The sequence below is a fragment of the Olea europaea genome, unplaced genomic scaffold (assembly GCF_002742605.1).
Source record: "Olea europaea var. sylvestris unplaced genomic scaffold, O_europaea_v1 scaffold2360, whole genome shotgun sequence".
Lineage (NCBI taxonomy): Eukaryota > Viridiplantae > Streptophyta > Magnoliopsida > Lamiales > Oleaceae > Olea > Olea europaea.
The window spans coordinates 77,622-88,756 of NW_019241728.1; the positions used below are offsets into that span (position 1 = coordinate 77,622).

Here is an 11,135-nt window from a genome sequence, read left to right on the forward strand (position 1 = left end):
TAATGTCACTTTTTAACATAAAGCAAATTTAGAATTCATATTCATATTTAAATTTTGACAGCGATCTTTAATATATCTCTTTAATTGATCTAAAAAGAATTCAAATAGGATAGTTAGCATGTGACTTTCTTTAAAAAAAAGTGACATAGTGCCCTTGGTTGATCTCCATTCTTTGGAGAAAATGAGTTCTTCAACAGTATTTTGACATAATTTCAACAACACATTATTCAATAAAATAATATTACACGTAAATCTAAAAATTTTCCTTATTTTTAAACCACATATATCACATCAATACACTATTCAAAAATTCATTTTTCCTGTCAAAATGGGGCTCAAACAAGGGCAGTATATTGTGCCACTTCTAAATTAAATGTCATGCAAACAATACATTTTTTTTTTTGCTAAACTTTCAATTTACTTATTATAATTTCCTTTAAATGTCAATTTATTTTGTATTTAGTTAAATGTGTTACACAATTGTTGTCGTTACCATCATCATCAATGTCAATACAAAAGGTGTAACACTTGTAAAACATTGTGTTAAGCTGTCATCACTGATGCTCACCATAAACTACCATAAGATTAGTCACCATCCACCATAAAATCAGATCAATAAAAAAAGGCCATACAAAACAAAAATGATTATTTTCACCGTGGGAATAAAGCTCGAATAAAATCCCCTAAAAATTCCTAAAAATCAATAAAAAATTATAGGATGTTACAATTTTGTTCTTTTGACACACGATTAATTTGCTAATTAAGCAAGAACAAGCTTATCTAATGATGACTTCATGACACACTTAATTGACATCTTACTTGCTCGACTTAATTTTCTCATGTTGTAGTTGCACATTTTTCACATTTGCATACGAATGGACAATGAAAGAAAAGACAATAACCAATATTTGATTGGAAAGAGCATTTAGATTGAATATAAAATAGGAAAATTACATATATAAAGTATGATATAAATGGAAATCGAAATATACTGGCTTATTTACATTAAAGTCCTGTTTGATATTGACTAAAATCCAAATTTTACTTCTAAGTCAAAATCAACAATTAATTTTAATTACATATTTTATTGATTTCACAGCTTTTCAACCATATATTTTATCAACTTTTATCAAAATTTATTAAAAGTCATATTTTAATCACCACCAAACATGGACTAAACAAATATACCAATGAATTTTTTCTTTGGAAAGTATTGGAAAGGCACTAACAAAAAGAATTTATTGACCTCTAAAAATATGCTAACAGAATCATGACCATCTATCATCTACACAAGCATCATCTGCACACCCGAACTCCCACGTTAGGAGGCAAAGGTCATCGATCAAGAAAAAGATATATCAATTGTATGCCCTTCGACGATCAAATCAACGACCGGACGAAATATAAAGAGTGCATACGACAGGAGAAGGGGTTTGGTTAGGTTAGAAAACATACATTGATGGTGAAATGGATCGCACATATATATGAGAAGTGGAAATGGGCCAGACTCAATCTTAGGCCCAAAGATATCTTGCTTAGTTAACTAGATCTAATTCAATTAAATAGTCGATGTCACGTTGATATATATAAGACCCCATCTATCTAAGCATGATACCTAATTTATAGGTGTAAGAAAGAAAAAGAGGTTTTTATGGAACTTGAAAAATGCAATTGTTTCTTTTCACAAATATGATCCCAATCTACGCTTACAATTCTGACGTCAAATTTCAAAAATTATAAAAACATATTTGAATCCCATAACTTCTTTGATATTCCCTCTTGATCAAAATAAAAATTATTCTTATGTAATAATTCACTGTACCTATATGTGAATTATGATAACACGAAAGTGCATTAAAATTTGTGACGATTTGTTTGCTAAAAGTGCTTGTCAAAAGTGCATGGGTCGCATTCAAGTAATAAAGTGGATCCTTCGAGTTCAGATTGTCAATCTCTCAAAGAATGTATGCTTTCGATTACACAATTTTAATTCTAACAATAAAAATAAACACACACAATTGAAAATATGATTTTGGAATAAAGGGAATTGACTAAAAACCTACAAAATAAGAAAATATGAAAGTCTTGAGAAATTTCAAAAGCAAACGTGGTTGGGATTCATGGTTTCATTTAACCGTCGCCTAGTTAATTTCTCTACATGCCAACTAACAAATTGCTCATTTACGATATTAAACCCAATTTTCCAATTTTAGTTAATTACCTCTATCAAACGAAATTAACCCTAATTGGTTGGTTTAACCTACTATATCTCTATGTTGATTCAAATCAAACTATTGCATTAGGCCACATAAATGAAAATGCACAATCCTAGGGTTAGGGGTATATCTCTATCCTCTACACAAACCTAGAGTTTCTACTATTTGATCTAAAATGCACAATCTTCTCTCGAACGATGTACAAATCACTAAACATAATCATTCATTAGTCACATAAATAAAAATGCAATAATAACAATAGTAAAAACACATGAAATAAATAACTTAATATTAAAGAGCAAATATCAAAGTCAATTAAAAACTAGGTTAAACTAATACAAAAAATCCCGACACAATAAACTAGCCCAATTGTAGAATATTTTACACAATCCATTACAAATATGACAAAATAATTGAGAAAATGCAAAGTTATAGATATAACCCTTTTGAAGTTTGGTTACGACTTTCTCAAATATTTATCCAAAACCTTAGATAGATTTTTCTTGTGCTCTTGAATCCACTTCCAAATTGCCAAGGAAAATGGAAAGAAAAAGAAAGAAAAGTAAAAGAAAATGAAAGAGGAATAAGACCCAGCCAAAAAAGTTTTTAGAATTGACTAACAAAACAGTATTTAAATGGCCAAAAATCGTCTAAAGTGAAATTGCGAAAAAAGTCTCGAAATTTATGCGAAATAGGTAAAATTCGCCCAATCGAAAGGCCACGCGCTCACGGGCATTTGTAGAGCGCGCGCACCGTTAGAAGCTTTTGGCCTTAGGAGATCACAAAGAGCCTCCCGCGCAAGCGCCATAGTAAGCATGTGCGCAAGCATGGACTTTCTTCATTTCTTTTTTCAACTTAGTCCTCCATTTAATTGCACACAAGGTCTCTCAACTTTAATCATGTACAATTTTGATTTCCATATCACTTTTGCCCTCCAAAATTGCAAACCCAGGTCCTTAGACTTTCAGCACTTATGCATTTTGGTCCCCAACTTCACAAAATCTCATACTTTTAGTTTTTTTCTCCTCCTTTTGCTTTGTTCTCTTTCCTTAGGTGATTTTTGGCCTTCAAAAGCAAATATTATATAATTGTGAGTAAAAATATGCTTCTTTTAATTAATAATTAGATTGTTAAAGTAGATAACAAGTGTGCAAAAACACACTTATCACAATTCATAGTTAAAATGTTCAAAGCATTAAAGTACATCTTCATCTCATATCCAAATTATGATATTTGTTACAATGAACTAAACACATGGATAACATTCGGTCTCATTATGATTATCAAATCAATTTAAAAGTTCGTTAAAATCTATTGAAAAAACATTAAACAGAGCAATGAATGCTCAACAAGAAAGCAATAACTTTGAATAACACAATTGTTAGAAAACAAATAAGATACTAGAATCACTTTGATACTAATTTGTTGAGAACCGGACCACATAATAAAGATGAGAAAATAAAAGCAATATGAAAAATAATGGATCACATAAGAACACAAATTTATATGGAAGAATATAAGAAATTAAAATATCAAGAAATTAAAATTGTGTTTACAAGATTTGATACTCTCAATCTAAATCTAAACAATCCTCTCATATTTCTAATATATACAACAATAATCTAATTTTATTTTAGCCTATGAAGAACCTATATGATGTATAGTATATATAAGCTAAATATTGAGGTTATGGATGAAGTAGAATACAAAAAATGTAGCCAAAATCAACAGGGAGTCCTTTTCTGTCGTCGACGCCCTGGGCTCTCGAGGGTTTGTAGTCCTAGAGCCTAGGCGCACTGTCTCGGTCCCAATGCGTCCAGAACACTTATTCATCCATTTCAAAGTCCTATCTTTAATCAAATTTCCAATTCAAGATGAAATTTGGTTCCTTATCAATTCAAACTTTCAAATCAAAATTATCTAGGTTTCCTCCATAAACAAACTTCCAAATCACATGAAATTTGAGCCACAGCCTAACAAGCTTAAACTTAACACAATTTTATAGCAAGGAATTAAGTCTTTACTCTCAAGTTATTGTCCACCTCTTTTACCATTCTAGGCATACTCAACAATTATGAACAAAATTCAAGCCCTACTTACTAGTAGAACTACCTTGCATGTCAAACTACTTGAATCTTCCAATTTGTTACTAGCTCCAATCGAGTCACCATACCTGCGCGAATCATAGCAAGCAACAAGATCATAATTAGCTTCACCTGAGCTACTCGAAGATTTCCCAATATCATTACTCGAATCATTGCGAGTAACTCGATCACAATCGACTCTACCTGAATTACTACTTATCAAACCATAAGCTGCACATGTTTTCACAGTGACCGTTGAACATATAATCGAAACTTTCTCCGCCCCTTTAACACAACTTTGGCATTCTTGCTAACTTTTAGAACACCATCTCGACTAGTATACATGTACCATTTTGAATCAAAAGTATTCAATGAGATGATATTCATGTTTAATCTTGGAACATATCTTACTAAATCATTGCCCTTACAAATATCAACTATTTCATAAGGTATATTATTTTCTATCACTACGACACCCCTTGTAACTGCTTCACATGAAGAAAACCAATATCTGTTAGAAGACATATGAAAAGTGACAGCCGTATTGAGAATCCAATCCTCATCAAGTTTGGAGTCACTGTCAGTAATGACAAAAGATCTCCACTGTAGTCTTCTTTTGTAAGATTAGCATCACCAAAATTTTCCTAGTTGTCGCTTTTGATCTACAATAGTGAACCTGTTCCACCACTCATAGCAATCTTTCTTCACGTGCCCTTCTCGTTATAGTACCAAAAAACTTATATCACTATTGTTATCCTTAACTCTACCCCTTCTATGATCACCTGTCTTCCTCTCATAAATAACAAGACCATCTGCCAGGCCTTAGATCAGATTACTAGATGCTTCATCTTTTCCTTTGAATAAAATACATCATATACTTCGTTTATAGTGAGAGTATCTAAACTATAGAGGATAGTATATCTATTAGTCACATATGAAGTGGCAACAAACATAACAATATCAACCTTAAGTCCTCCTCATCGTCCTTGACTTTTATGGTCTGAAGATTTTCTTAGATACCAATAGATGATCTTCCAAAGATCTACATTTCCTCAAGCGATGAAAATACATGCGCTACTTTAAGTATAATTTACTGTTCAAGCTTTTTTGTCATATAAAGCTACTCCATTTCCAACCAAAACCCATGGTATTTTTCTCATTTACCGTGTCCTGAATAATTTGATTAGAAAGATGAAGATGTATCTGTGATATGGCTTTTCAATCCTTGCATTGCTTCTCATCCGCAATCATTGTTGTTGGCATTCTATTCACCCCCAACAAAGTATCATCCAAGTCCACTTGTGCAAGAATTGCTCACATTTTGATATGCCAAAAAGAAAATCCAATGTTGAGATCTAAAAATGGAATCTCAAATTTGTAGTTGGGAAATAATTCAACTTAATAAAATCTATCTTTAATAACCAATTTAGACCTCTCAAGAAAATCGCCAAAAAACTTTAGCTCAAATACCAATTGTTAGAAACAAACAAGATACCAGAATCACTCTGATACTACTTTATTAAGAATTGGGCCAAATAATAAAGACAAAAAAATAAGAGCATTATGAAAAATAATGGATCACACAAGAATACAAGATTTATGTGGAATAATAGGAGAATTTCATATACTAAGAAACTAAAATTTTGCTATAATATTTGATACTCTCAATCTAAATTTAAACAATTCTCTCAAGTTTGTATTGTATACAATAATGATCTAATTATTATTTTAACCTATGAAAAGCCTACACCGCGTAGAGTATATATAAGAGTCAAATCTTGGAGCTCCCACGAGCATGACGCAGTGGTAAAGCAGAAGGGTTCCAAACGTAGAATCGGAAATTCGAATCCCTGTGGCAGTTGGAAAGCAACATTTATGTTGAAAGGAAGTTGTCATGTAGAAGCAAAGTTATGGTGCACTTTGTTACCCCTCCGGGAGGCCTGTCCGGACGTCGTAAAGGGAGGTCTACAGGGAAGAGAACCGCATCCCGAATGTTCGGTTCAAGTGTGTATAAGCTGTATCCACATCCGAAATTACCTGGCTGGCGAACCAGGGGGAAGGCTGCCGCTTCTCAAGATTAGTCAGGCAAAACTTGGACACTTGAGTTATTAAAAAAAAAAGAGAGTCAAATCTTGGAGTTATGGATAAAGTAGAATACAAAAAACATGATCAAAATCAACTAGGAGCCTCTTTTCCCCCCATCCAGGTGGCATCGCGGAGACGCCATGGCGCCATAACCCAATGGCTAGGTGCCCTGTCTCAGTCTTAAATGCGTCTGAAACAATTTTTCAAGCACCTAAGCGTCAGTGCGCTGGGCGCTCTGTCTCGGTCCTAATGCGTACAAAACACTTTTTCATCCATTTCAAAGTCCTTTCTTCGATTACAAATCTCAGTCCATGATAAAATTTGATTCCTTATCAATTTGGACTTCCAAACCAAAATTATTTAGACTTCCTTCACGAATAAAATGTCCAAATCATACAGAATTTGAGTCACAACCTAACAACAATTTTAAAATAAATCAAATCCTCATAGAAAGGCTAAATCATAGCCGTCGAAACAATAGTTTTATTTAAATCGTGAAAATCCTTAAATTTTAGTAGACTGTTCGAAAAAAAAGGGAAAATAAAGAGAAAAATGGATGATGGATGAATCAACTTATTTGGAGTCTACAATTTTAGCTTTTCTTTTCATTTTCGATTTCAATTTGGCTCCTTGGTCTTTTGTTTTCTAAGTCTAAGAATGTCTAAAGCTCTCCCTTTTGTGTCAAACATTTAAGATATACACACTTTTAAGGTGTTAAAATAAACCCTACTAATGAGAATTGGTACCCAGATGCCCTTAGAAGTTGCAAAATAGAGAACTAAACTTGTATTTCAGTGTGATCGCTCGTACAAGCGCTTCCAGGCAAACTTGAAATTAATAGAACCAATAACTTCTTGTAGAAAAAATGCAAACTGATTTGTAAAATGTATTTGAATCCTGACTCGATAAACTTTTCACTGATATATTATATGCCTAGGAAAGTCCACGCCTTTCATATTGGCACTTTTTCATTGCACGCTTATCATAGCATAAGGTATATGGTTGCTTAAAAATTTTCAATTTTCGATTGGTTTTGTGATAAATCAGAAGAATGCAAATAATAATAATAATAATAATAATAATAAACAAAAGATTCATGTAAATATTGCTTTTGTGTATGGTTTATGGTTTATGGTTTATTAATCAATAAAGTTTTAGAGTAATGTTATGACTCAAAGTCAACAATTAACTTTAATCACATATTTCATTGGATCAACAACTTTTCAATTACATATTTCATTAACTTTTATCAAAATCTATTAAAATTTTGATTTTAATCCTCATGAAACAGGGGCATGATAATGTCATCTCATATAAATACTTTTTTAATTAGAGCATGTTTGAGTCTTATTTTTTGTCCAAAATGTCTTTTGAAATAGCATTTTGATGGAGAATGTGCATTTAAAAAATTGGATCTGTATGCAATATTATCTTATTGAAAATGTGTGATTAAAAATATAAGATATAAAAATGTATTTTGAAAATAATGTGGACAAAACAAGGACTTAATCTTATCATTTTACATTATATCACCCACCACATCACATATAAATAGATTCCTATTTTATATATATAGCATTATTCAAATTATTGTATTTTCGATTCACACTAAATCAACAAAAAATCTAGTTTTTAATTTGAGCAATATTATTTAGTCTCATTGATATTTAGCACGTATATATGTGGTCACTATTACGTTGTCCACTAAAAATAGAGTATTACTATTTTATACAAAATGGAGGATCATCTCCGTGTAACGATATATTGAATGATAAGGCTAATAAAGTAAGGTTCATACCCACACATATATCTAATTGATTTTATCGTTTCACAAATCGCAATCTACTTTGTACGTATAGCATTATTCATAAAATTATAATAGAAAAATAATTGTTATACATGACATCACCATTTACATAATCTCTTACATATTGATGAGGTGTCAAAAAATAAGTGGAAAATTCCTCCTTCTTCTTCTTCTTCTTTTTTTTAATGATTTGGTTGATGAGATATTTGCCCAATTAAATTTCGTCATATCATTCGTTAGTAAATTAATCTATAAACTGTAATGTACATGAAGCACTATCGTACATTTTACAGATAGAACATCATGATAGTGATTCTCATTTACACATACACGGATGCTAAGCATCCATAAAATTGAATACTGTATAGGATTACTCTTTCATTTATCACCATGCTTTTGGAATATCTCCATTTTCATCTTCAACCAAACGATAGAAACCAATTTACTGTTTTCCCATAGGATCTTGTTGCATGTAAATCAAGGGTTACATAATGAGTTACGTAATGTAACGTGATACTATCATTTATCAGTTTAAGATACAGTCAAATTTTCAACTAATTTTTTTCTTCCATATCATATTATGGTTGTGTTTGATTCTCATTTTCTCCAAAATACATTTTCTTTCTTTTCTTTTTAATCACACATTATTCATTAAAATAATATTACACATAAATAAAAAATGTTCACTTATTTTTCAACTACACATTTGCTCTATACAATTTACTATTCTAAAATGCATTTTTACATAAAAATGGAGCTCAAACACTCTCTATATAATTTTGTATGCATAATTTTAGCCCTTGTTTGAGCCTCCTTTTTTTGAAAAAATACATTCTGCAACAGTATTTTGACATCATTTCAATCATACATTATTCAATAAAATAATATTACACGAAAATCTAAAACTTTTCCTTATTTTTTACCCACACATTTCACATCATTACACTATTCAAAAATAAATTTTCTTGGCAAAAATGGGGCTCAAACAAGGCTTTAATGTACAAGTTGCAAAATCTCTTGCATAACTCTATAACCAAACACACGCTAAAACCTCCACCGCTGTACATGGTTCTACAACACCATATATACGTAATGTGCCCTGTTTCGCTCTGACCTATTCTCCTCCACCACCTCTGTTCCATTCCTTCTCTCTCTTCCTTTCTCTCTCTAAACACAAACTTACATTTACCTCCATACACACGCACACCTATTCTTCCAGGGTTTCCAGTTTTTATAGTAAAATTTCTTAAACTGACAAAGACAGCTGAAGGTGTTCATGTGGTGGTGCTTCTGATGGAGACGGCGCCCATAAAATCACAGCCATTGCACAACTTCTCTTTGCCCCAACTCAAATGGGCTCACAAGAGCTCCAACTCGCAACACCATCGCTTCCGCCGCCGCGATTTCCCCGACAACCGCTACCCTGATCCTGATTCCTGCTCCGAGAGCCGAGCCGTTAAGACTAGAGCAGAACAGCTTTCCACTATTCCGAAAAGTCCACCACAAAGTGGTGTCGTTTGTGCCGATGAGGAGGAGAATTGGGGGGGCAAGCCGTGGTATTTGCGGCCGAGGAAGGAGGTCAAGGCGGCGGTCAAGAAAGAAACAACAGTTGAAAATAGCAGAATCAATAGCACTGCTAGTGCTGTAAGGTCAAACAGGCTGAGGGGATGGGCGGAAGGAGGGCAGCAGAATGAAGGCGTGGGTATTGGCTTTGGTGTGGAAAGGAAGGAGAAGATGAGGATTTGGGTTTCGTTGTCAAGGGAGGAGATCGAAGAGGATGTTTACGCCTTAACTGGGTCGAAACCTGCTCGCAGACCCAAGAAGAGATCCAAAAACATTCAGAAACAACTCGATGTATGTCAAACCAGTTTTTTGTTTTCTTTTGCCTATGTCTTGTGGGATTTTTAATTTATGTGTTGTTTTGCAGGGTGTATTTCCTGGATTATATTTGGTGGGGCTTACAACTGATTCATACAGGGTTCATGATGCTTTTGTAAGGAATTTTTCCATTTGTGCATACGATTAATTTTTTTGTATATCCCGATTGTATGGGGCAAACTTGGATTTCTGTAGTAAATAATCGATTTCTTGTGGGTTGATTTCAGAATTTAACAATTTGGGATTTTATTTCTTGCAGAAGTAGATTGAAGAAGGTTGATGAAACCAGATTCTTGATCCTAAGGTACCCCTTCTCACCCTTCCTAATGTGCTTGTGTTAGCGCACAATTGTGCTTCTGCGCCTCCATGACACCGGACTAATCTGCCTGCACATATGTTTGAGTTTCTCAAGTTTCCTTTTGAGTGGTATATCTTTTGCTGATTCGTATGTAACCTGGACCTGTTTGATAACTTGATGTAGAGGTGGTTTTAATTCTGGGATGGAGGCTGGAAGAATCAGATGCTGTGCTCCAACACCTTGGTTGAGGTATATACTGAATTATGTAAACGATGGTTTGGGTATTTTTGCAATAGCTAGATAGCCGCTAGAATATTACTTTTTGTTTGCAGCTCATTTCAGGGAATCAAATAGAATTTTGGGTTTTAACATGTTATTATCTCTTACTGGTCGTGTTTAAGATGTAAACAATGAAAGTTAGCACAAATGAATAGAATTGGATGATGCAATTTCCTAGTTTTTACATTTCAGGGATTGAATTATCTCATTTAACGTTTTTTAAGATGTGAACAAGTGAATGTTTGCATGAATGAATAGAATTGGATTATCTTTGATATTATAAAATATCATCTTTTTGCTTCATTTTTTTGCTGGTATTGAGTTATCTCAATCATGTTTAACCCTTGTTTGAGCCGATTTTATCAAAAAATCATTTTCAACTACACATTTTTTAATAAAATAATTGTACACGTAAATTGAAATATATATTTTAACCACACAGTTTTTAGAAAACACTATTCCAAAATACAACCCCCCCCCCCCCCCCC

The 11,135-nt window shown here is 32.9% G+C and overlaps 1 protein-coding gene across 1 annotated transcript; it reads left to right on the top strand.

The window, feature by feature from the left end:
- Positions 1-9,259: 9,259 nt before the first annotated feature.
- LOC111381734 lies at positions 9,260-10,853 on the top strand. Its single transcript, XM_023005548.1, has 4 exons — positions 9,260-10,046; positions 10,120-10,185; positions 10,330-10,374; positions 10,552-10,853. Exons 1-3 carry the CDS (start codon positions 9,486-9,488, stop codon positions 10,333-10,335), a joined length of 633 nt encoding a protein of 210 aa, XP_022861316.1. The 5' UTR covers positions 9,260-9,485; the 3' UTR covers positions 10,336-10,374; positions 10,552-10,853.
- The last annotated feature ends 282 nt before the right edge of the window (positions 10,854-11,135 follow it).